The 26,751-nt window shown below is 41.4% G+C and overlaps 2 protein-coding genes across 8 annotated transcripts; one reads left to right on the top strand and one right to left on the bottom strand.

Annotated features, from left to right (window-relative positions):
- Positions 1-71: 71 nt before the first annotated feature.
- On the bottom strand, positions 72-7,816 carry gpnmb (glycoprotein (transmembrane) nmb). Of its 5 annotated transcripts, none has more exons than XM_051390496.1 (12): positions 7,521-7,816; positions 5,882-6,034; positions 5,640-5,801; positions 4,977-5,153; positions 4,723-4,884; positions 4,270-4,593; positions 2,852-2,911; positions 2,526-2,744; positions 1,990-2,095; positions 1,287-1,507; positions 1,032-1,122; positions 72-813 (listed from the first exon to the last, which is right to left on the bottom strand). In XM_051390496.1, the coding sequence occupies exons 1-12, from the start codon at positions 7,588-7,590 to the stop codon at positions 690-692; spliced, it is 1,869 nt and encodes a 622-aa protein (XP_051246456.1). In that variant the 5' UTR covers positions 7,591-7,816; the 3' UTR covers positions 72-689. The 5 variants fall into 5 exon arrangements, with proteins under 5 accessions (XP_051246456.1, XP_051246452.1, XP_051246453.1 ...); XM_051390492.1 differs by having other exon boundaries at positions 72-843; positions 7,521-7,814; XM_051390493.1 differs by having other exon boundaries at positions 72-843; positions 4,977-5,150; positions 7,521-7,814.
- Positions 7,817-7,845: 29 nt separating this feature from the next.
- LOC127357914 (polypeptide N-acetylgalactosaminyltransferase 15) lies at positions 7,846-17,345 on the top strand. Of its 3 annotated transcripts, none has more exons than XM_051390490.1 (13): positions 7,846-7,949; positions 9,214-9,308; positions 10,749-10,835; positions 11,429-12,890; positions 12,981-13,147; positions 13,237-13,441; positions 14,333-14,488; positions 15,038-15,155; positions 15,686-15,880; positions 15,994-16,125; positions 16,350-16,451; positions 16,532-16,675; positions 16,757-17,345. In XM_051390490.1, exons 4-13 carry the CDS (start codon positions 12,361-12,363, stop codon positions 16,940-16,942), a joined length of 1,935 nt encoding a protein of 644 aa, XP_051246450.1. In that variant the 5' UTR covers positions 7,846-7,949; positions 9,214-9,308; positions 10,749-10,835; positions 11,429-12,360; the 3' UTR covers positions 16,943-17,345. The 3 variants fall into 3 exon arrangements, with proteins under 3 accessions (XP_051246450.1, XP_051246449.1, XP_051246448.1); XM_051390489.1 differs by having other exon boundaries at positions 10,709-10,835; XM_051390488.1 differs by having other exon boundaries at positions 10,674-10,835.
- The last annotated feature ends 9,406 nt before the right edge of the window (positions 17,346-26,751 follow it).

Here is a 26,751-nt window from a genome sequence, read left to right as displayed (position 1 = left end):
AAAAACTGACTTCTGCCAGATTAACACCCAACCTTCAATTCATAAAAGAATTGATAAAAACAAGACAAATGGTTAGTTCACTACCTTTATTAGAGTCCTAATTTCAAGTTTCTAGTGAATTCCTTGGATTAGTTTTTAGGTATAACAGTTTAAAAATGTACTTTTAATTCACTCAACTGCAGAAGAGCATGCACATGTCACAGGTAGTATAAACTTTATATTGGAAGACCATGTCAAGGATTTGATTATTGCAGTATATGGCAAAGTATTTAAAAGCAGTACTTGGCACACAAATTGCACAAAAGCGTTTTTCATCAAAAAACAGACATGACTTGAACCCAATTCATCTCTGAGCAACTACTTCATCTAATGTTGAACCAGAACAAGATCAAAAGGAGCAATGCCTCAATCAAACATTTAACAGCCTCTTTAGTAAATCATCTTACCAATCATATACTGCTGTAGCATTAGCCATTTGCTGTAGCCAACACTCTTTTAACAACTATATTAAGACACAAACAAGACAGTATTATTATTTACTAATATTTCTCTACAGACATGACTGTATTTCTGCTATCTGGACTTCTTAATTATATGACTTATGCTTAGATTTGCGCATGTCAATTGTGATTTTCCTTCAGGCTTCTTGCCATGAAGGGCAGAAATAATTGGGTGTAGCCCTATAAAGCCTACAGGGGGCGTCTCTCAGTCAGCAGGTGATGGCTCTCCTCACTGGAGGGGAAGAGTGCCTCCCTCAGACGCACCATGCGACCTCCGACCCCAGCGTGGCCGCAGGCATCCTCCACCAGTGACCTACGAATGGGACGATACACCTTGTAACGTCTGGGAGAGAGGGAAAAGTCAGATAAGGGATAGGAGGATGGACGGGAGGGCAATGTTTGGTGGAGGATGTTCAAAATAACATTGTGTAAAGAAAGAACAGATATTTGGACATTTTATGACGACTGGTCATATGTTCATGTCCCCATGAGACAGTATGTAGCCTACTGTACATGTTTCTGATGACTTACCTGCAGACCAGATAGGCAATGAATGCAAAGACAGCCACCAGCACAGCAGTAGAAGAGAGCACCACCTCAGCAGAGTGAGAAGTCTTGGATGCTACATGGACAGACACAAGCAAAGACAGAGAACATCAATCTGTCCACTTTTTATCAAGCTGAAGCTAAAGAGAATGGACGTATAATAAGGTCACATTTCAAAAAGTTAAATGAATTATGAGTGAACGTGTAGGATATGAGAATTAATATCTTTGTTTGACTGACCAGGTTTATCCTGGGACTTGTTGATGGTGACCGTGGTGCTGGTTAGGGCCAGGCTGCTGGAGTCCTCCAGGGTGATGTTGACACAGTAGGTGCCAGGCTCCAAAAATGTTCGCCTGAGATGCACTTCACACTCTGACGATGGCGGCACATCATCGCACATAATGTTACTCACCTGAGTACAGCTGGGGTCTGACACGATGGTGCAGGCTGAAGTGGGGATGCTGAGGATGAGGGACGGAAAGATGAAGGATTGAATAAAATGACTAAACCTTTATCTTTTTTCCTTCTCTTTCAACTATTTTACACTCTTAATAAATAGACCACAGCTTTACAAATAAGCCACTAGAGATGCAAGACATTTTGTTTGCCAAAATGCCAATGACAACATAGTAATACCATTACAGTACTTTAAATTATGTTTTGACTGGATTAGATTATTTTATAATTATCTAATTTCCTAGTTTACTTATCATGATTATGAAACTTAGACTGTGATTTGCTATCACCGTTATGCCAAAGATTTTAAAATGTACACATTTTAATTCCAATTTTAGTGAACGTGTGTTAAAACATATGCTACATGCTGTTAGTGAGAGTAAAAGCTGTCTTCTGGAGATACAATTTTGGATTTCACTTACAGCAGTCAAGAAAAGCACAAAACATTTTAACATTAATTTAAAATTGATAATAAAATAATACCCACTTGCCCAGACACTTCACCAGGAAACTGATGTCAGTGTTGGTCACTCTAGAGGCCGACACGTCCACAATGCGACTGTTCGGCTGACTGTACAGTGCTTGCTTGGGCTCTGCAGAGAACAGATTAATGCAGTTGGTTTTAGAATCATCTTCTCATAACATTAAAATGATGAAGCTCAAAGGTTTTTAGTGGAGGGTGGTGTGAGTGTGTGCGTGTGTGTCTGTTGGTGTGCACCACGAAGGCAGGTTTTAAGGGGACAAAAACAGAACCATAACAGTAAGGATTAACAATTTTGATATAAAATTATAATCCTTCCATCACAAATTTTTTTTTAAATATGTAATTGGATTTGTTTCTTTATTTGACAAAAATGGCCAGTTTCATACGACACAGACTGCTGAGTGTGTGACTGGAGCTCTGTTCTGTCCACTCTGTAACAGCTGGACAGCAGTGTCTCTTATCTACTCTATGCCGTCCACTTAAATTATAACTATATCATCAGACTGTGAGTGAAAAGGAAACTGCAGCCTCACACTTACCAATAATGGTGATGTTGCCCATGAAGGTCCCATGGGCGTAGCGGAAGCACTGGTTGTTATTGAGACGCCTGGTTCGGAGCAAGGCCAGGGTGGTGGGGTTGGACTCTGGGGTTGCACTGGCATGAATAGGGGGAAGGGGCTCTGTGGTGGGCGCACCTGATGTCATGGCAACTGGTGAGGAGGTAGAGGAGGGGAGGGGGAGGCGGGTGCTGCGTGGCGCTGAAACAGGAGAAGTTTCAAGATATGGATGAGAAAGTGTGTATGTAACATGCACTGCCTTTCTCCGTCTGTCTCCCTTAAACAAACATAATTAAACACAAACTCACCCTGTGTGGTCTCCATCTTGACAGTACCAGCATGAGTGCCGGGTGGAAGTGTGGGAGCCTCTGGAGAAAAAAAGAAACGGGAATACAGTTATGACACATATAGTTTTATGAGGTAACAATTGAATAATCTGTGCAGGGAACGTCTAGCTTTGTCTTTTCCATCAAGGTCAGATTGCAGGACCAGTTGTGTAACAGCAGTAATCCAGCGCCCGAGGTTAGCAGGGTTAATGCTTTCTGTGGTCAGTTCATCCAAATAACAAAGAAAAACACATTTTCTTACTTACTTCTGGTGGGAGGTATCCTGCAGACATTAAGGCATTACATTTAAAAATTCAAAAGCAGTTTGTATTGTCAGAGGCAATGTTGCAGTTTATAGAGAGTAGTTGATTGGATACTTTTGAATAAAAAATAGCCCCTGATATATCAGAACCATATCAAATCTGAATGATTAGATTGCAGTGTATGAAAAAAATATTTTTTTAATGATTTGGATGAAGTGACCCTTTACTCAGGTATCACACAGGGTTCCCTCCACTGTCTCCAGCTGTCACAGAACACTGCTGCTCGACTTGCTACTGGGACAGGAAATTTGAACATATCACCTCAATGCTGGCCTCCCTACATTGGCTCCCTGTCACATTTCGAATTGATTTTAAAATTGTATTACTAACTTTTAAAGCTTTAAACGGACTTGCTCCCACACACTGCTGGTTATTCCCAGGTCATGCTGTGTGACAAAAGGCGATCTGCCATTAGAGCCCCCCCCACTTTGGAACTGACTGCCTAGTGAACACACACTACATCCCTTGGTTCTTTTAAATCTCTTCTTAAAACTTTTCTCTTCGTGCAAGCTTTTGGGAATATCTGATATATTTTTATTTGTAATGTTTTTATTCTTATTTATTTGTTCTTATTCATTCCATTGTTTTATTACTTCGGTGCTCATGTTCCTGACTGTCATTTTATCTGCCCTGCTTGCTTTTTTTGCCTTGTACAGAACTTTGTAAAATTGTTAAGAAAATAATAATAGTTAATAGTAAAGGTTTATTATTATTATTATTATTATTATTATTATTATTATTATTATAAGGACAACATACCTACACGACCATCCTGATATTAAACTATAATGTCTACTTTCTTACAGAAAACCTGCATTACAAACTGGGGGCAGTTTTAAAGACATAACAAATCTATAAGTTTCATTGAAGGAATTGTAAGATCCAGATCTCAGCTGAATACTACATCACTGGAGTACTCCTTTAAGGTCTCTAAATTTGAACCTCAGTTAAAGGGCCTCAGACTGCACCACTTAGCATCACAATGACTATAATTGCTTGAAAACCCTGCATATAGCAGCTTAAAGGAAAATATCTCACAACATGTTTTCAACTTTGCCCACTGGAGCCGTATCTGACCTGTGGGAGGACGTAACGTGGAGCTCTTCTGAGTCGGGGTGGCAGCAGTGGGTGGACACTCAATAGGGAACGCTGCCTCCACCACCAGCTTCACACTCATGGTCCCCAGCCTGCTGTAGGTGTGTGTGGTCACGTCGCGGTGTGTTACCAGCTGGTTGCCATCTCTGAAGTCCCAGATGTAGTCGATGGCGGCGGCAGTTTTGAGGTAGCCGCTGGGGTCATGGAGCTGGACTTTGAAGACCACGTCCTCACCACTAAAGAAAACATTCTGAGACTGGTTGGCCGCAGCCTTCTGGGAGATGTTGACTGCCACTGGGATCTTATCTAAGAGAGAGTGTGTAGGGGAGACATAAATAATTAATTCCCCAGGTTTTTCCTTGTGTTTGTATCTGTTTGGCTGAAACATGCTGACAGAAAAAGTTGTACAAGCTGAATATGTGAGTTTGTCTCCACCTGTGACATAGAAGACGGTGTTGTCAGTGGTGAGGGGGCTGTACTTCCTGCGCTCACGTTTCCTGTAGACCATAACCTCCATGACCTCTGCACCCAGAGGGATGTTGGTGGTGTTGATGGTCACACTGGAGGAGGAACCGTCACATGTCTCGATGTACTGGCCTGGAACAAACAGAGAAGACGAACAGAGAGACGTTGCTTATTTTGTTTTTGCTTGTGCATGCGTGCAAACCTGTCAACCTATGTGTACTCACCCATCGTGTGCCACACGTAGACATAGCTCTTGCGTTTCCAGTCATTGCTCTGAGGGAAGGGCTTTCCATCAGGGAACACGTTGCATTTCTTCAGGTCTGTACACTTTCCAAAGCCATAGTCATCCAACCAGGAAGTCCAGTTGTACACATAGCCTGATCGGAGCTGTCCATTGGCTGCTGAGAAGAGTAGAGAGTGAAGCAAAAGTTTGCGTTATTTAAAAAAAAATAAAGCTGCACTAATTAACATTTATATAGACAATAGGTCAAACAACTACTTGGAATGTGAAAGGAGTCACTTGTGGTGACGACCATCTTTTAACATTGCAGTTCGCTGCAGCTCTAAGGACCATTTTAGCCTCTTTCAGCAAATTGTTTTGTTGGTTTTGATTCAGACTCTCCACCCATCTTTCTAGCAGCTGCAGGCAGTTTAAAGCAAATGATCTTTCATCTGTATGGCTGGACTGTCACCAACTCTATGAGGTGTTTACAGTTTGTTACACTGCCCCCAAGTGGCCACAAAAATGAATTACTACTTCAATCGAACCATTTATTATTATCATGGTCCTGTGAGAGAGTCTGTCTAATACAATGCCGTGGGGTTTTGTGGCGCATGATAGTGTAATGTGTTTGGGGGCGTGGCCTGGCCGGGCTTTTTGACAGCACCTGAGGCCTCCAGCTCCGTACCGTCCTCGCAGTGCTCATCCCATACAAGGTCTCCATTGGCATCCTCCTTCTGGCATGGAGGGTACTCCAGCTTCGCAGTGAAGGAGATGCAAGAGCCATTGAGAGCTGGACTGTCGCTGGTCAGACGAACCTTGGGTTTACCTGCAGAAATGTGGATGTTCCAGGTGAAAAACTCCAAACATAGTAGGAAGAATTCAGAGAAAAACAAAAACCTTACTCACCTCTGTGGTGCATGAGCTCTTTTGGCTTTGGGTTTAGAGGAGGGTAGAGGTAATCATCCCATGGATTGGTGTCAGGATCCCAGCCAGGGATTGGTGGAATTGGAAATGGAAACTTTCCTACTGCATGCTTGTGGGGGAACATGTCACCCAATGCTGGAGAGAGAGAGAGAGAGAGAGAGAGAGAGAGAGAGAGAGAGAGAGAGAGAGAGAGAGAGAGAGAGAGACAGAGAGAGAGACAGAGAGAGCAAAACACATTTGAAGCCCCTTAAAAAGTGAAGGAAAACTGATTGTCCAAAAATTAAAACTATTTTGTTTTATTAGTAAATCATACACATTTAGAGGCATGTATCCTTCCCTTTCTTTTGGAACAAGTTACAGAAAATCTCTTAATTACTCCAATTCAAAGTCATTTTCACCTTCACTGAAATTCAATGTTGAGGTTTAAGTGCTTGGTTTAATAATTCTCATTTTGTAATTAAACTTTTTATGTATCATGACATGGAAATGTTCTGTGGTGTCACTTGACATGCAATGTAAAAAAAGAACACCCATCTAAAAAATAAATACATTTTAATTCCTTAAATAGAGAAATTTACAATGCTGTGGAAATTCTTCTGAGGATCTTATTCATTAATAATAATGATGAGATCAGGTTATCTCCAGATGTTAGTTTTAAATCAGACTTTTTAGTAAAAGCTCCCTCTGACTGAATCACTGAAAAAAAGTGTAGAAAATTTGGAATAAACTTTTAATCCAAGCAGATCTGTTCTGTGAGGGAGGTGATAATCATTTTGATACAGTATCTGGCCCTATTCTTACACATGCATTATTATCTTGAGGGAATTTATCTGACCATATATATCAACTGTCTTTTAATTGTTAATTATATTGCCTTTCTTTCTGGTTTCTGTCTTAATTTGGACTTTAGCGACTCACATATTTCATGGTCAAACATGGATGCCAAACGAAAACAACACATTCCTTCAATGTGATTTGATTAAAGGATCCAGATATCTGTCTTTGTGTAAGCAGAGAGCTGTGCAGATAATCAACTCATGACAAACATAGACATTTTAAAATAAATACCGGAATGTAGTTTTAGTTATTTTTGTTGTTTTCATTTGGATAACTTGTAATAAAATATGTTTTTGAATTGTTTGAGGCTTTGGACTTCTCTGTGACCCCCAGCTGGACATAAATGGACTTAAATAAATTGTTTTTTAAGTTTGAACGTTAAGATTTATTCTACTTTTGTGGATGTAAAATATTTTTCCTTTGTGTGGATAAGTTTCAATCTGAGCAGAGACCGTCAGCCAGGGCACACGCCTTAATTAAGCTCATGGGACTATGAGTGCAGACAGCTGATAGCAGGACAGGTAGCGTATTACCGAAACTGTGAGACAAATACCGAGTATCAGAAGTCTATTTAAGACTAAAAAACTAGTGCGCCACAACCGTTTTTAATTCGAGACCCATAAGATTAAATCATTCCTGTTATTTCGATGTGCATATTTAATTTTATGTCGGACATTTACTCTATAGTTAATATTTCTACATCAGATCTGGTCAGTTTAAAATATTGTATCATTCATTTCTGTCAGATCAGCTGATTGTCTAACTTTAAAGCAGCAGCACTTACTTTTGCGTCCATCAGCTTGATAAACAAAGCAGGCACACACCAGGAGGAAAACGTATGGCAAGGCTTCCATTTCCACTATTGAGCAGCAAAAAAAAATAAAAATACTGGTCAATATATTTTCAAACAAAATAGCCAATCCACCTCCCCAAAATAGTTTGTTTCTTCGCCGACAGAGCTTGTCCCTCTCTCTGCTCGTCCAGTACTTTCCCCTGCTTGTCCTGATGTTCAGTAATTTAATCTGGGGGCCGCTGGGCGCACAAACATGTGATGTTTCCTAACAAGACGCATCTCATCCCTCATTAGTCTTCTGGACGCAGGAAACTCATGAGAGATGAGGTGCGCACGCCCTTTCCCCTCTGCCCTGATCAGAAATTCATGAGGCTTTTAATTCGAAGGAGTTCTTGCGATGTGTACCACATAACATAAACGGTATGATCACCTCTTGTGTTTACCTGTTTATATGTTTACTGATTAATTTTGTTCTTATTCTGACAATGTGATTGTAAATAATGTATTTTATAAACAGTACTTGGTAGGGCAGTACGTCGACGACACATTTTCTCACTCATCTTTGTCCTAAAAAAATATAGGCATATTGTTTCATTTAAATCTGTAATTACAAACAATTTTACACGAAACGCATCTCAGTTGGATCAATATCTCATCCTGGATAGAGACAGATGTTTAATAAAAGGGGTCGGCAGCGTGCCAAAAGGATAAATCAATATATTTTGATTATGAGCTATGTTTTTTCGTTGAATGCCTAATAACCTTCAATGCCCACGTGTGACCGCTCAGCACATGACTGCATTACTTTGTCTCATCCAGCTGTGTCATGGTGAGATGTGAGGTCCGAGCAGGTTGCGCCACCGCTGCGCCCACAAAAGCAGAAGGAAAGCGTGTGATGTGCACCAGAGTCGTTGTTCGTTTTTCAACACAGTCCATGTGATAGACATCAGGGTTTTACTAGTGGCTCTTCTGCTGTCACAAGGAGGGTTTGGAAAGTGCAGCAAAGGGCGCCCAGTACAAACTGTCATCTTTCCCAAAGTTAAATTCCTTCTCAGAAGTCAAGGGGAGTAGTTTTTATCAATCCTGCAACGCACAGAGAAAACTCGGAAATCTTGTTTAAACTTAAATTTCTGAAAACATATCAGGATATTTGATTTAAGTAATTCATTTAAGTTGACATTTCACTAAATGCCGAGGCTAACATAGATGCAAGCAATTATCTAGTTATTGATTTAAGATATTAAATCCAAAGAGACACAAACTTTCAGACAGGAAACAACTTAATATACAGTAGCTCACAGAATCAATTCTAATGCAGAATAAATTAAATTCAATTTATTTTGTTTGTTTTAAAGAATAATAAAGAACTAAAAATCCTCCATATTCATATTCACAGAGAAAAAGCTATAAAGTGTAATCGGCCCAACTGTTGGGAAATCTAATTCTTAAAAGCTAAGCTGTACAATCACATTGCAGTTATCAAACAGCGATCAAGGCTTTATTGTTGGCATTTCAGTGACATTTGAGTTTTATTATAGGGCTGAAAAAGTCAGTCACACTGGAGCAAAACACACAAGTTACTACATTGTTTTCATATGTGACCCAATGTTATTAGTAGAATTGTAATAACTGGGAAACTTGAACGTGAAATATCAAATGTTGAGCTTGAAGCATCTTCTTCCAGTTCATTCATTCCATCTCCATGACAACCGGGCCACAAACACCAGCCACTGATGAAGTCCACGAGATGTGACCGAAAGCTCCAGAGGCAGTCTTAAGGTAATTTTTTTGTTTGGTTGTTTGATTGAAAAGTACATGATATTTAGAATAAGCGTCAGTGAACGTCAATGCTGCTCCTCCTCCAGTAGAGGGCAGCACCACTCCGCTGCTTCTCATGTTGTGAACCAGGATAAGTTATTGGGGCCCTTCCGAGATATAAACACTCTCTCTCTCTCTCTCTCTCTCTCTCTCTCTCTCTCTCTCTCTCTCTCTCTCTCTCTCTCTCTCTCTCTCTCTCTCAGCTTTAATTATGATGTTACATTTTTGACAAAGCTCAATTACATATTACTGAATAATACTTTTTCAAGGTAACAAAATAAAACTGACAAACCATAACAAGATCATCAGATAGGCCTACTTTAATTAGTACAACTTTAAAACACATATATGACTGCAACTAACTTTTATTTTCATTATTGATAACCTGCTGATTATTTCCACAATTCATTCCATCAAATTTTCTTCTTCTGGTCTATAATATTTCAGAAATAGTGCAAATCATAGAAGATCATACAAAACCTGTAAATATTCACAGCTGAGGAGCTGGAACCAGTTATTAATTATTGGCATCTTTACTTAACAAAAAAAGAATTGAACAATGAATCAACTGTCAGAACATTGTTTGTCAGTTGACTTCAAGATTAATCAGCTAAAAGATTAATCTTCTTTTCTTTCAGCCTAGAAAAAAAGACTCCAGACATCCTTGGTTGAAAAACAGAAAAATGAATGAACAACAAGTCAGAAATGTCTGCATGAAGCCAAAAGTCACTGTTATTCTCTCTCTCTCTCTCTCTCTCTCTCTCTCTCTCTCTCTCCTCTCTCTCTCTCTCTCCCTTTGTTTCTGTGTGTGAGGGGAGGACGCATGTGAGTACTTGTCGTGCCTTCTCATTTACAACTCTGGCTTCTAGTTGGATGGTGGAATGCAGGAACATTCCAGAGAATGTGGACTGGGCTCTGGACCTGGACCTTTAGTGTGTGTGTGTGTGTGTGTGTGTGTGTGTGTGTGTGTGTGTGTGTGTGTGTGTGTGTGTGTGTGTGTGTGATGTGCATATATGTGTGTGTGTATGTGTCCATGTTCTTTTGGTGTTTATGTGCGTGTCTGCAAATGTGCTGGCAGTGGAAACTCAATTTCAGAGTGTGTGTTTTGGCTGCAGGATGGAAACACATGGGAGTGTTCACTGTGCTGCACTGGAAATACATGAAGACTGTCTTTCCTTTTCAATCTGGAGGCTTATAAACATATTCCCACAAGAACACAGGAGTCAGGAGCCAGTCACTTCTAACTCTCTCTCTCTCTCTCTCTCTCTCTCTCTCTCTCTCTCTCTCTCTGATCTGCCCTCTCTTTCATTTCCACCCTCTTTGCAGCACCCTCATCTTGTTGCTCCTCTTGTCCTCTGAAGTCCTCCTTTGCGCTTTCAACTTCTCAATCTGTCTCTCCAGGTGTGCCCCCACTCCGCTCCCACCTCTGTATACTGTAATCATAACCATCAGAAGCCATTCTGCCCTGTCATCCTGGGCAGAGGGGAGGTGAGTGTCTTTGTGTATAATGGGAGGAAGATGAGGAAGGTTGCTAATCCCACCAATTCACTCAAACACAAGGGCAGCCAGGCAGTCATCACCACCACCAGGACGGGGTAACTGGTTTCCTGACTGCAGGCAAACAGGCTTCCGAGCTCCACTGGCTGTGCTGCCAAGTTGCATGCAGTGGCCTTTCACAGCTCCAGTCACGCAGAACAGAACTAGTGAAGCAGCTGACGCAGAAGGTCTTCATTTCTAGTGATGTGGTGAAGAAAAATTGGGTACAGCCTGACCTCCTGTTGGCCATCACCATAAAGGAAATGTAGTCCTGAGGTCACTTTGGAAAAATGTATTAGGAAATGATTAGGTATTTTCCATTTAAATCCTTACAGGACTTTCGGGCATTTTCCCTTGACCTTATTTTTTATGATCTAATTTTGGTGCCACTTGCTATGCAGGCTGTGCTAAATTGATTGCAGTGTGATACAGTAGGAAAAACAAGTTTATGACAAAACAAAACTATGTAATATTCCACTTCTAAAAAGAAAGAAAAAACCAACAGCCTTAAACTGGGACTGACGAAAGTCTTTGTCTCCATTCAGTTGAAAACAGCTGTGGGGGCAGCCAAGATCTCCTCGGAGAACTGGGGAGATCGAAAGCTGCGACCGCCCAGCTTCCCGGCACCGACAGACGGTCATGGGACGGCGGGGCCCGCCGCCAGCTGGCCGGAGAGAGCATCTTTGATGTGTGACGCACCGGGGAGACGCCTGCACCAGGCGACTCACACACTCAAACTGGAGGAAATATAAAAACACTGTCTCATTCCACTGCAATGTGAGCTTATTTATAACGTACTGTTGTTTGTGGTGGAAACCGCAGATATATTACCATCATTAAAAACGATTGCAATAACTTTTCAGAGTCATGACAGGAATATTGGCATCATGTGATATTAAATGTCCCACAGACATCCGAATCCCTAAATAGACATATTCTAGTGAGTACATTGAAAAACATCGTAATAAAATGTACTCTGACTGTTTGAATACTCTGCTCTGAGATGTTTGCTTTTTCCCATAAGGGTCTGTCTAAAAAGGTGTTCTGATCCCTGTTATCATCTTGAGATTGCTTTGAGACTCAGCTCACTGAACAGGTGTAGGCGCAGGTGGATGTATGACATGCATCTTCAAGCCGTTATATGTGAGCTCGGATTTACTCGGGCTTTAGGACCGCGGGATGAGCTGGATGAAGTGCAAAGTCTGCGCACCTCCACCGTGTAGAAGTTGTGGGTTTGTCTTGAACCTGCCTTGTGTGTCACTCGTATCCCAAGTCTGGTGCTCCATGGATGCAGCGCTACACTTCAGAAGACTGATGGGCCATATATTTTACTTTTTCGACTTTTTGGATTATCCCCGTAGAGTCTCATTATCACTTTGGTGAAATGCAAGCGACTTCAAAGTTGAGTCAAAGCTCAGATATGGGGAAGTCAAGACACCGCTGGGCTAACTTCTGAGCGGCCGAACAACTCTTCATCATGAGGCTGTGGGGCAGAGCTACAGCTGTCCGGACAAGGATGCTCTGCCTCTGGCTGCTGGTCCTTGGGTTCGCCCTGCTTACTCTGGCTCTCTCGGACCTTTTTAACCGGGACCGGGACCAAAGTCATCAGAAACCTGGCCCTCCACGACGCCCCCTCCAGCGGATTCCCAGCGCACCGGACCTGGAGGTCATCGTGGACTACCGCGACCCTGCGTTGGAGCTCGGCATCGATCTCGCCCCCCTAAAATCTTTGCAAGAAGACCAGCTTTTATTCGTGCCATCGACGCAGGGCACCAAGAACCCACCGCAGAAGAAAGGGAGTTACAAGGTGCTGCTGCCCGGAGCAAATAAGGACACCCGCGTCACTGCGCCTCCGACGCACGGGGAAATGGGCAAAGCAGTGCGTCTACACTTGGCGGGAACAGAGAGGGACATGGAGCTTTCTGCGGTGCAGAAGTACGGTTTCAACGAGGTGGTCAGTGAGAAGATTTCACTGCATCGCAGGCTGCCCGAGGCGCGCCATCCTGAGTGAGTGCGCACGACTGACACCCCACTGTGGCATTTAAAGACGTTCAAGTTGTGACTTTAACAATGCGAACTTCTTTCCCCACATAACAGGTGTTTGAAGGAGCAGTACAGCGAATCGCTGCCGTCGGCCAGTGTTGTAATCTGTTTCCATGACGAGGCCTGGTCCACGCTCTTGCGCACCGTGCACAGCGTGCTGGATACTGCACCAAGACAGTACCTGCAGGAGGTTCTGCTGGTGGACGACCTGAGCCAGCACGGTGAGTCTCTCTATCTGTCGACATCCATCTTTCCACTAGACCTGTGCATGGCCACAGTCTCTCTCTCTCTCTCTCTGTTTACTTCACAGGTCACCTGAAGAGTGTGTTGAGTGAGTATATGTCTCATCTGGACGGGGTGCGCTTGATTCGCAGCACTAGGCGCCTGGGCGTCGGAGGGTGCCGAGCTCTGGGTGCTGCCAGAGCTGCAGGGGAAGTGCTGGTGTTCATGGACTCTCACTGTGAATGCCAGAAGGGCTGGCTGGAACCATTGCTGGAGAGAGTGGCCCAGGACAGGTACTATTTAATTATCTACAAGAATAATGAACAACAGTGCAAAATCCTTGTTATTCCATTGCACCCTTCCTCTACACTCTGTTAGCTGAGTCCAAAAATATATAAGGTCAGGTGGCCAGAGTTTTGTAATGAATAAGGATTCAGTTCTATATGAATGTTTAGTCTGGAAGAAAACCCAGACCAGCAGCTGTGCCCAAAACTGTCTGTTTGCTTGTTTCTCTATTGGGTTCTGCTGTTTGACAGAACCACTTGAGAGAAGTGAGAAGATAGGGGGTTCAGAGTTATCAGTTGTCCTCACTCATTAGTAAGGCAGGAGATACATGCGCTGTGTGTGTATCCAAAGCTCAACTCTCATGATCTGGCTCTAGTCTTGTGTCTCAGGCTGCCTGCAGCGTGGCTCTAATTAGACTAGGTAATTAGGCTGAACTCCCAGACCTGGAATCTGCAACCACTCAACTTTCTCAGCCACATGTTTGACCCTTCTCCTATTTCTTACTCTCTTTCTCTCCACTTTAATCTCTTCGTTCCATTTCCCCTGAGCATCACATCACACTTGGCCTCTTGGCAGAAATATTTCAAATAACATATGTGAACCAGAACAGACCCCAACAAAGGACAGTGCGTGTCTCTAAACTTGGCCTCTGTGACATGAGCTTGAAACACACTCAGGAACAGACATACATTTTTCCAGCAGCATGGGGTGAAAATGTAGCCAAGGAAGTCTGGTTAATAATTTTAAATGTCAGTGTTCTTCCAAATCTTTGACAGTAGCATACTTCTCATTCATAACATCAGTCTCACTTGAATCACCCTACTTGAAAGTTTGACTGAAATTCAATGAAAAAAAGACGCATCTTAATATAAAATGATGAATCTGGTGTCTCTCTGCAGGACCAGAGTGGTGTCCCCCATCATGGATGTGATAGACTGGCAGACCTTTCAGTACAATGCCACCCAGTGGCCAGTTAGAGGAGTGTTTGACTGGAGACTTGACTTCCACTGGGAATCTAACCCTCAGGTGCAAGATAAGGCTTTTCAACCTCTGCGGTGAGTTTACAGCTGCTGTAAGTTGGGCTTTCATGAGTTTATAGCTAAAAAAAAATTGAGTTTTACTTGAAGTAATGTTGAGGTGCAGAGCGGATAGTCTGCATTTTGAAAAGTGCAGAAAATAAAAGAGATGTATGAACTGTAAATGAAAAACTGCACATTGTTTGGTGTCTTCCTCTAGGCCAGTGGTTCCTTTCTTGAGGTCAAGGAGTTGCAAGATAGACTCAAGATGATTAACAAGTTAGAAAAGATTAAAAAAAAAAACAAGAGCCATATAACAACATAAAATGTGTCTATTTTTTGAGACATTTTCTCTTACCTACAACCCAAAGACGTAAAAATCAAGTCGCAAGTTAGCTTTGATTTGTTTTAAATGATCAATGACAAAAAGTAAGGAACCATTGCTCTTGGTTGTGTGCTGTGATCATTTTGTCCTTGCTAACTAGGACTGTAATTCTCTGAAGTTTGTCTGTCTGCTCCAGTGACACAAGGACAAATTCCTGTGTTTGTTCTTGGCGAGTAAAGTGATGCTGATTCTGTCTGTGACAGGAGTCCAGCATTAGGAGGTGGAGCTGTGGCCATCGACCGACATTTTTTCCAGAGTGTGGGAGCCTACGACCCGGGGATGCTGCTGTGGGGGCAGGAGCAAATTGAGCTGTCAATCAGGGTAAAGCAAAACATTTTTATGATTAACTTTCCATCCAAAAATAAAATCCTCCAATAATGCACCTGCTCACACAGAACAGTGAGATGACAGATTGTCTTTGTTTTCATCTTAAGACATGTAAGCTTTTTTAAGCGATGCTTTGCCTGAGGGATTCAGCTGCCTTCTGTCAGGGCCTCAGGAATGTTGCGCTGGGAAATGATGCCTTTTGCAAATGGAAATCTCAGGTTGAATAGTGGTCTGGGAATGTCTGGGCCAGTAGACAAATGCATAAGCATGAGAGGAAAATGTTACTTGACCACTTGTTTTCCTATGATGACCATTAAAATTCATATTATTGATTTGTAGCATGTTTTGTGAAAGATTAAAATGTCAAATGGTGCAGTTCGTAGGACTAAAAATCAATTTGCAACTTGTATAACAAAAGTTCATGTGTGAACCAACATGCAATACAGTAATGTGGTATAATACTTCACTATAATATTATTTAAAACAGAATCAAAATACTCAATAAAGGTTTCCGCTTATCCTAGGTGTGGTCATGCGGCGGCTCCATGGAGGTGGTTCCCTGCTCCCGTGTGGCCCACCTAGAGCGCCACCACCTGCCTTACCGCTTCCCAGACCAAGAGCTGCTTCAGAGGAACAAAATCCGGATAGCAGACACCTGGATGGACGCATACAGGAAGATCTTCTATAGGAGAGACACACTTGCTCATTTCATCAGGCAGGTGTGTATGTTTGGTTTGGGGTTTAGTCAGAAGATTGGTGGTTGGTGAGTGTACAAAAAAATCCCCCCCAAAATCCCAAATCTAAGGACACAATTGTTCTTTATTTTGTGCAGTCTGAGAGCCCTAATATTACAGAGCGCCTGCGGCTGAAGAGGAGTCTGGGCTGTAGGAACTTCCACTGGTATCTGACAACAGTTTATCCACAACTTTACATCCCCCAGGACAGACCTGCACTGTCAGGCGAGGTATTTCTCTCTCTCTCTGTCTCTCTCTCTCTCTCTCTCTCTCTCTCTCACACACACACACACACACACACACACACACACACACACACACACACACACACACACACACACACACACACACACACACACACACACAGTATTTCTACTACTCACTGGCAGAGTGAGTAAATACTTTACATAAAATACATGACAGACTGATGTGTCCCATTTGTGCCTGTTTGAAGCTGTACAATGTCGGCACTGGCAGCTGCGCTGACTACCCCCGAGGGCAAGGACTGCAGGGTGGGGCCATGAACATAGCACCGTGCAGTGGGACGGGCAGCCAGGTAACCATGACAACAGTTGTGAAAGTTGAAGAAAGACAGGTGACATACAGTGGCAAAGATGATCTCTCTTGTCACTGCAGCACTGCGATCTAAACTCTGAGTTTGAAGTGCGCTGGGGTCCCATGGGGGCTTTGTGTTTGGACGCCAGGGGAGAGAGGGTGGTCCTATCTCCGTGCCCCACACACCGACCAACGACTAGCGGACTCCAGTGGAAGTTCATAAAGGCAAGGCAGAGAATTAAACTTGTTCTGTCATATATATGAATAGATGTATGTGGTCACTAACTCAGTGTGTTTCTGCTTCAGCTGAGTGGTCAGCTCGTTCACCAACAGTCCCAGTTGTGTCTGGAGGCCGTAAAGGAAGGAGGGCCCCCACAAAGCAGCCCAACAGCAGTCAACACCAACACAGGAAGTCTCTTCCTGCACCCCTGCACCCATCACCCCAGACAACAGTGGCACTTTGAGCAACTAGTTGCTCCTAAAGGTGCCTGAAACAGAAAGCACAGAGGGGTTAATTGGATTTGCGAGATGTAAATCCAATATAGTAGCATACAGTAGTGAAATGGTGTAGAAAAATACATAAATATATAGTTTTTTGCTCCACTTTGCCACTCTGCTCATTTGTTCCTGTTTTAAGGATTGCAAATACAATTTATTATGTTAAATAAGAAACAACAGATCATCTAAAATAATAAAAACAACATATGATTATGTTGCCTTTATCTAAAACTGCTTTTTTAGTAGAATCTATAATTGTATTGTATCATATTTATGTACATTTAATCATATACAATGTGAAAAGCACAAAGAGAAAATTGTATTAAATGATCTTTTACTTCAGAAAAATGCTTTCATTAATTCATGTGTAAATTTATTTGTTTTGTCCTGAAAGGTCAAAGTATCCAGCATACAGAGTCACATTAAAAAACAATTAATCTCTCAGGTTGGATGGAAATTATGTAATTATTAAGGAGAATTAATAGTAGTAGACAGCACCAAAATCAGTCAGTAATTCCTCCAAATTACCCCCAGTCTTTGGTAGATTGTTGTCAAATAAGTCAATTAAATAGAATTTGTTCTAAAACAAAATGTCTCTCTTTATATTAAATGCAATTAGAGAAAAAAGCTAGGAATCAGGTACAAACTTACATATATACAACAATTACAGCTTAATCTATGAATATAAACCAGAAGGCATTTATAATAGGAAGGACCTAAGTGTACTCTTACTTTTGTGTTCTTTTGGTCTGGGTCTGTTTTTCATGGTTTGGGCTACTCAACTACAATGACAGTCAAGATGATACTTCCAGCATTTGGAAATAACCATTCCTGTTCAAACAATAATCCCATGGTGCCAAAATCTTGTGAAAAGCCTTTCCAGAAGAGTTGTGGATGTTATTATTCTACTATTGTGAATATATACAGTATAAAGTGAATATATTCTATTATTCACTATTCTAGTCTGTTGACTAGCTAACTGGTTCCCAACGTGGGGGTCGCTGTAGCTTCACCGGGGGTTCCTGAGGCCTTCTTGATTTTAGGGGTGAAAAAGAAACTTTAAAGAATAAAAATACAGTAGGCCTATCTCAGTATTTCATTCTTTTTGTGAAGAAATTAAATTATTATTAAAGTTCAGAATATTACTTTTTTAAATCTCCCAGGATGAGGGGCACAGTGAAAACCTGAACACAACCTATATCCACAGAGCCTTCACTCTCTGAACAGCCTTGTTCAGCATAATACAACTACACAGTTAAAACAACCAAAGACCTGATAGAACAAGCGTGTCAGGGAGATGCAAATACTGAATCAGAGAAGAGAAGCCTATTAAGTATGATTGTTAGAAATAATAAAAAAAACATAATAATATGTATAATATATAGACAGAGAATTGTAATAAAAGTTGCTAAAAATGCAGTAAACAATAAATGCTAATCTCTGATGAGGAAATAATCTGCTAATCTGTTCATTTGTGCTCTTTTAATTGCACAGTTTATCAGTTGTTCTGTTCTGTTATTGTTGTGTATTAAATTTAATATGAACTATTAATAAAATACTCACTTAGTCAGGGGTTGTCAGTTTATGCAGTGATAGAAAAGGGGTCCCTTAAAGAAAAGGTTTGGAACAACTGTATTAGATTAGAGTCTCAGGGAGCTATTCTTTCACATTTCATAGCAGGAAAAGCATAGGCATTACTAACAGCATTTACAACGGTTCTGTTATATTAAAGTGTCCAAGTAAACCATGACAGTGTGGCAGTGAGCCAGCTTGTACAATACCAGGACCCTGAAGCTGAAGCAGCAAAATAGAATGCAGCCATTTTAAATTTTATTATTTTCACCTGTGCTGTTGCTACTCTGACAAAATGTCCTCTGTGAAAACCTAACAAAACTAACAGGAGAGAGTATCAGTCTGCACACACCCACACAGTCCTGAGAAGAGGTTATAAGCATTATAAGTAAAATAAGTGAAAGCACCTGTGTGAGAGAACCATCAGTGTGTAGGGTTTTACAGGAATAATTAAGCACTGATTAGTCAGTAATTAACCACCCCAAAAATGTTATATTCTAAAATGTTTTATTCTTTCTTAATGTGTTTGGAGTCATTGCACTCTTGCACTCATCATTTTTACAATGTATATGAAGTGTCTGTATATAAGTATATTTATATCTTATCAGCTGTCAACAGCAGAGGGAGCCATCTGCCTTCATAATCTTTTCTCAAGCCCCAACTGATCTCTTTGTAATTGTTATACATGAATAAGCTCCCCAAAAGAGTTACTTTGAACTGTGAATTCCCATGAAGATGTTCTCACATAAACCTTCTGTTGTTGGAGTTAAAGTAATTATGCTGTAAGTCTACCATGTGACAGTAATGTCCTGATGTGCATGTGACTGATGGGAGTGGAGGCCCGAGACAACAGTGTTTTTGTGTCCAAGTATCTACTGTAACTCACTGTCCGATTGATAGAAGAAAGTGTTTTTTACGCCATACAGCCCAAGGTTAGGATGACAACTGGCAGGCAGGGAGGATCCTGACCTCATCCTCAGTAACCCTCTCTTTGCCCCCAGGCACTGAGCGCTAATAACCCCCTATACTCCGTCACAGTAATGCTCTTCATAATGCACTTAGCCCATTGAACCTTTTCAATAAGAAACAGTCATATGGTATGTCTGCAGCTTTGAGGCATAGGTCAAATACTTTGACAAACAACATGTTTTCAGTATGTCTTGTCCGAGTTACATAACTACAGGCTACTGAGCTGTTACTGTTAAACTGTTAACATCTCTCTGCTTTAGGTCTTCAGAGGATGGCAAAAGGTCACAGATTTCTATGGCTAATTTCACTGTGAAAAGCAAGCCATGTTTGCCCAAACGATTGCAAGATGTACAATGCCTGTTTAGACTTTTTCTAATACAATGGATTTCCTTAATACTCTATAGTGGATTGGAGATTACTCTAGTTTTTTATGCAAAACTACCTTCCAAATTCACAAATTGTTCTTTTTTCATTTCTATAATTGACCCCCAAAATAAGTTCAACTTCAACTTCACACTGAAGGATAACATTTATGCACTTTTTTGTTAGTGAATGGTATTTTGGCCAATAAAAGGGATGTATATATATTTCTTGATGCCAATTAGAACATTCAGAACTCAAAATATTTCCTTTTTAGATGTAGTAGCAAGGCTTTATTGTCAGTCACCTTCATCAGATGTGCAAGCTCAGTTTCTGACACAGGGTTACCACTTCAATACTTTTTTTCATTGTGGGTTTTAATACGGTGAGAATAAAAGGAGAAAAAAAAGTCATATTTGCAGAGAGTAGACTAGCCCATGATTTGTGCATAAAACCTGTGCTACCTTGTTAGCACCATGCTAACAAGAGGGACCTGTGAAAAGAAAAAAAAAGTCAAAGTGACAAAGGATCTGACATTGCAGTCCTGACACCCCTGTTGAAAACTCATGTTACTGCCTGTTTTGTGATTTAAATCCTATAGCCTGTGGGGATCTCTGATGTCACTTTGTATTGCAGAGTATGGAGAGATGTGTGAAAATGTCCCGGTAGATATGATACATTACAAATGTATATTTGATGGCTATAACATATGGCAACTGAGAGAGCTGTCATTTAGTGGCAGCCATTAGCATCCATTAAAGACAGGCATGTATTTAAGACTTTTTGATAAATGTTATAAACAAGCTGATATTGAAATTTCATATAAAATGGGGGAAAACTGGGAACTAAGAGGACAAAATATCTAGAAAATCAAAATTTCTCCATCGCATTTTACTGCAAAAATCTCCTTCTGTCTGCATTCAAATCCTCCCTTTCCTGTCCTCCCCGTCTGAGGCTGCATGCAACCTTTTGCCTGTCCTCCCGTCCCCTCTGTCTCCCACCGCCATCTCATCTCCATGCTGAGGTGAAGGTGATAAATACAGTGAACACCCACATCAAACGCTGATGGCCACTGGATATGACACATTCTCACCAGTCTTTTTGTTCTTTCCTTATCCCTGCCACCCCCCAAAGCACACACACATACACACACACACACACACATCTTCTGGGGGAGCCTGGGAGACTCAGATGGATGTCAGCTGCTGTGGTGCAGGAAGCCGTGGCCTCTTTATGAAGATCCATGGGGCTATTTCACCCAGGACGGAGGTGGCTGTACTTACTGTGCGTGCCTTAAAGAGCCTTGGGTCTTCTGTATACAGACACTGTTGTTTCCAGTGATTCGTAATGTGCTTGTTGTGCAATTAGGTCTTTGTGGATGGGCCTCAGGAGCTGGTGCTGACACTGAGCAAAGATTAAGTGCATTAAAATGTGACAAAAACTTGGCTTGCAGCAGCAATTAGGGTCAGAGACAAAAACGGCTTTTGAATGCCTCGCTTAGAAAGTTCCTGGTGACACAAACACTTTATAAGCGCACCCGTTAAATTCTGAATCTGTGTTTTAATGATACATTTATTTGTGTAACACATCAAATACTTGAAAACACGTCTTTGAGGTCAAAAAATACATCTTTACTTATTTCCCTACATGGAGAAGGGTGGAGTTCAAATATAAGGGGTGATAAACAGTTGGTGATATTAGGATTAATCTGCAAGATCATGAATTGAAAAGTAATGGTGATAAAAATATGAATGAAAAGAAAAGAAGTTGCTCTTAAAATTTAACTTGTATATATAGAAATTAATGATTTGATAAACATCTTAAGTCTTTATCACACTCTCTCTGTATGTCATTTATCACATTAGCATTATGGAGAGATCCACTGTTTAGCATGTCAGCCTGCGTCAACCATAAGCAATGCCAACAACCCTTAAATGGATAGTACAACATAAAGCTTTGCACATGGAAGTTTTTAATTAGTTGTCCTTCAGCATCACACTTGTTCAGCCAGTGGTTATGAAAGAAACCACGAGGGGTATAACAAAATACACAAGACCTGTGTACAGCGAACTGATTTCCTTCTGAGTGCTGCAGTCAAGCTATAGTTTAGAGGCCCTTCACTGGCATCATGCAGCTAATTGACAAGGTAAGCCATTGTCACACTGGATTTAACAAGCAGGCACGATGTGCACAGTTTTACTTTAACATTTGGAGATTTCACTTCCACACATAGAAATGTTACATAAGCATATACTATGTCTGGCAAAGCACCAAAAGTTGAATGTCTCACATTCTATCACTCATACAGCCCTCTTATGGTTTCTTTATCTCACAGGTGGGTTAAAAAGCAAAAACATAAAGACATGCACAGCATGTGGGTCAGACACAGAAGATAGAACAGAAAAATGTATGTAATCATTGGTGAGAAAAATGTGTTTCTGACCACCTGGTGAGTCCAGTATTTAGCTCTGTTTTTGGTCTCCACCAATCCCTAGGAAAAATATCTGGCTCTAAACGTGGCTGCCTACCACAGCTGAGAAAACACAGTAAAGTTGTGGGCCAGACAGCTAAACAATAAGCTTAAACCCACTATGAAGCTCAGTAAAGCCAGAGGGTAGTTGCACAGTCAGGATTTGGATCTGTTTCTAACAGGGGCGGATCTAAAGGGGTGACATGGGGTGGCAGTTTGCCAGTTTGGTCTCAAATGCTGTCAAATTTAACACAATAGTTAAAATAAATCTTTAAAAACAGGTGAACAATTTAAGGTTCCTGGGAATCAACTCGCAGAAAACCTGTCATGGTTGTGCCACATCTCCACCCTGCTTAAGAAAGCACAGAAACAGCTGTATTTCTTAAGGAAACTTAATAAAGCAAAATTCTTGTGCCAAGTTCTTGTTCATTTTGATAAAAAGCATCCTGACACAAAACAATCAAAAACTGGCAAAAATCTTAATTTGGGAGCTTTTCCAAACAAACATTGATATATGTGATTGTTTGCAATTAAATAAGCACATCTGTCACACCTTAAAGTCTCTATGCCACCCTCTTGCCAACCCATGAATATTTTTCTAGATCTGCCCCTGGTCTCTGATATTGGACAAACATTCATATGACACATATTGATATATATGTGCGTAAGGCAGCCATGAAAAAGACTTAAGACTTGAGATAATTTGAGGTTTAGACATCCAGGCAGCTGAAAAAGCAGATGCTTAGAAGACTATGAACTCACAGACAAGAACAGTCATGCAAAGACAGCACCCTGCTGCTATCATCAGGTAATTTAGCAGTTTGACCTGTCTCTGATTAGATGGATAAAAAGAAAAGCCGTGGGACTTTGGTTTATTTTGTAATGGCAATTTTTGGCAAGTTATCCTTGAAAACTCGCAACAGAACTGAAAGGTACTGTCTTCTTCAATAAATGAGTGAGCATTTTAGTTCAGACTTTTTAACAGGGACCTTTACATCACTGTTACATCAACACAATGGAAGACAACTATTTAGCAAGAGCTCTACATGGTGATGATCCTCCTATCTGCTGCTTTAAAATGCCAGACTATTCTCTGACAGGTGAGCAACAAAAGAGGTAATTTACCAGCCTTTGCAGCATCCTCTCTTGATGGGCATAGCAAGACTTCCAAGAGAAGAAACCACCATTAATCTCCACTTGTGCATTGTTCTGCCACCCCTCCCACTACCACCACCAGCACTTGTACCATAGCACCCAGGGGAGCAGCTCAGACTCATTTATCAAACACACAAGATGTCCTGCAAGCTTCCCCCCTCCCTTCCTACCTTAACACCAATGCAAATATAACCATTTGGATGTGCAGTAGCGGCGGCTGTCTCACTCAGAGTGGAACGGATAAATGTTAAGCCCTTGTGTGGAGAGCTTTCTCCATATTTTATATACGTGTGCTCTTATATTTGCATACAGGCACTGTACTCGATGTATCTGGACGTATACATAACGAGTAACACACACAGTCAGACCACACACATTCAACCACAATCATATTGTGTCCTTGGTTCAGCACACACCTCGGCCTCCTTTCTTTAGCAGGCAGCCTCAGATCTCAGCAAGGGCTGAATGGAAGAACCACACCACAGCTGGCAGATTTCAGCATATCTCCATTATGTCCGTGGAGATGAAAGGAGAGAAATGGACAGATTTTTATTACCTGAGAGAGAATTTCTCACCTCCTGCACAGCGATGGTGTTTTTCAGTACTGAAATCTGGGGCGAGGGAAGTGAAGAGGCTCTTTTCACTGGGATAAAGTGCTCATTTGAATGGAAAAGTGAATGTGTGTGTGTGTGTGTCTGTGTGTGTGCATGCTCACACAGCATTTCTGTGTGTGTTCAGATGAAAAGAGTGGACAGGGATGAATAGTTGCTGTATTTGGGTCAGGGCCATAATTAAACAATGTGAAAAGAGTGGATAAAATAGACACACAAGCAGCAGAGGGAATTATAAACAGTGTCAAATGTATGTTAAGTATAAAGATGAATACTCATACATCATTAGTCTAAATCCCACTTCTTTTAACAATCCTTTTCTCCTGTCAGCATTTGTGTGACACTTTACCCATTTCCGTCGCTATTCTATCATCCTCTGCATCCCTCTGACTCAGACGCAACTTTAATCAAAAATTATAAGTGGTTGCGAAGAGGAAAGTAAAAGTGCAAAGGAGGAAGGCAGATGGGCCTCAGTTTTGCTAATGACAGATTTTGGGAAGCAGTGAATAAAAGATGAGTTTGCTAGCAGGTGGATAAAACGATGCATAAACAGCCAGGATGGGATTGTCTGCACACCATTAAATATGGATGGGTCTTCAAGACCCCAGGCTAAATAACAACATTCCCACAGATGTGCTGGAGGCACCGCTAAATACACAAATAATCAGCCTCAGAGCAAACACACCCCACCCACCTGCACATCCCTTCTCAGTAAAACAGAGAAAGAAATTGTCTAAGTGGGGACTATTTTGACCACTCACATCATTGGCCTCTCTAAAATCATGCATTCATAAACACACACACACACACACACACACACACACACACACACACACACACACACACCTTGACACAGTTGTAATGTTACCTCCTTCATAAATACCCAGGAAGTATATCTCGATTGCATCCCTGCTGAACCCATGTACTCCATTTCCTAAGACAGACACACACACACACACACACACACACACACACAGTGGAGCGGCCCCTCGCCAGGTGAGAGCAGCTGGACCTATGACAGATGTGTCAATGTGATCCTCAGCACGCATACTTACTCAGTTTTCACCCCCGCCCACGTCACCAGAGGGACATGACGATTGCCATGCTTTCACCTCAGATGAACCGTAGCAGCAGCTTATAAAAGACAGACACACACATGCATACACAAAACAAATACACACTACTATTATAAACAGAGTGTAGAGAAGCAACAGTCAGAGATCTGGCATTATTAACTTTGTGTGTTTGTGTATTTTGGTGTTGGTGTATGAAGAGGGCAAGAACAATTCAAAACAAAGGAATATTTGTCTTACACAGTGTTACTCAATATGCTATGGTACAAGCTGATATGATTCAAAATTCACAACAGTATACAGCATTCATTTTTGGTTGTATGAACCACACAAGGGGCTATATTTTAGACACTTTTTTTTTACACTGAACCAGTCTTAGATGCTTAAAGATGTCTGTGTGTTTTTGTCAGGCCAAAAAATCCAGTATGCTGATGATGATCTGTATGCTTGTAACCATACTCGCAGTATGGCTCTAGGGATGACAATGTCAGTATGTCAGTTCACCACTACTGGATGGATTTCCATAAAATTCTGCACACACATTCACACCTCCCACAGCATGAATTGTAATGACGCTGGAGATCCCCAATCTCTTCCACTACTGTCATTATGCTAAACTTAGATGGTGACCATGGCAAACATCCTACCTGCTAAACATCACCACGTTAAAATCATTGACAGTATATGTAATCATTGTGAGCATGTTAAGTACAAGCCTCACAGAGCTGCTAATATGGCTGTAGACTTTGAAGTTTTGATGTGGCATAGCATAATTTATACCTGGTTTAGCTGTAATCCATGGACATTATGCATTCACCCATTAATTTATAAGAATGTCACCAAGATACAGTAAAACATTTTTTAAATTAAATTTGCTGGACAAATAGGCTTTTAGCCAATTCATCGGGTCATTTCTATTTTTATTTTAGCCAGGTCCATAAAGCTGATCAAGAAATTAATTTAACTTTGAAATTTACACAAATGTACGACGGAGTATTAGGGCCATACTAAGAGAAAAAAATATTTATTTTTTGGGGGGTGGATTATGAGAATAAAGTCATAATATTAAGAGAATAAAGTCATAATATTAGGTCTATGAGAATAAAGTCGTAACATTACGAGAATAAAGTAGTGATTTTATGAGAACTGTCAGCCTGTTGGCTCAGCCAGCAAAACTGTTTAACGACGAAATTATCAATACGCTAGCTTACCTGTTTCGGTATGACTGAGACAAACAGCGGCTGCTGGGCTCAGGCTGAGGCTGCTGTTTGGTTGAGCTGGTCACGTCAGATCTTAAAGGACAGCTACAGGAGGAAACTGGAGATGCGGCTGGAACAAAACAACGCCAGGGATGTTTGGAGAGGCCTGCAGAACATCTTAGACCATGGAAAAGGAGTGGGAAGAAACCAAACCAGTGGGGACAAGGACTGGGCAGATGAACTTCATATTTTTTTTAACAGATTTGATTCTGCCTCCTCTCCCTCCCTCACCCACCCTGCTCCCACTTCACAATTTCCCTGGCAAGCTCCCCCTGCCCCTCCGCCACTCAGCCTGCCAACTTCAACACCTGACCTCCACCAGTCCACCCCCCCA

This window comes from Dicentrarchus labrax, unplaced genomic scaffold, assembly GCF_905237075.1.
Source record: "Dicentrarchus labrax unplaced genomic scaffold, dlabrax2021, whole genome shotgun sequence".
Taxonomy (NCBI): Eukaryota; Metazoa; Chordata; class Actinopteri; family Moronidae; genus Dicentrarchus; species Dicentrarchus labrax.
This window is presented reverse-complemented; position numbering and strand designations above follow the sequence as displayed.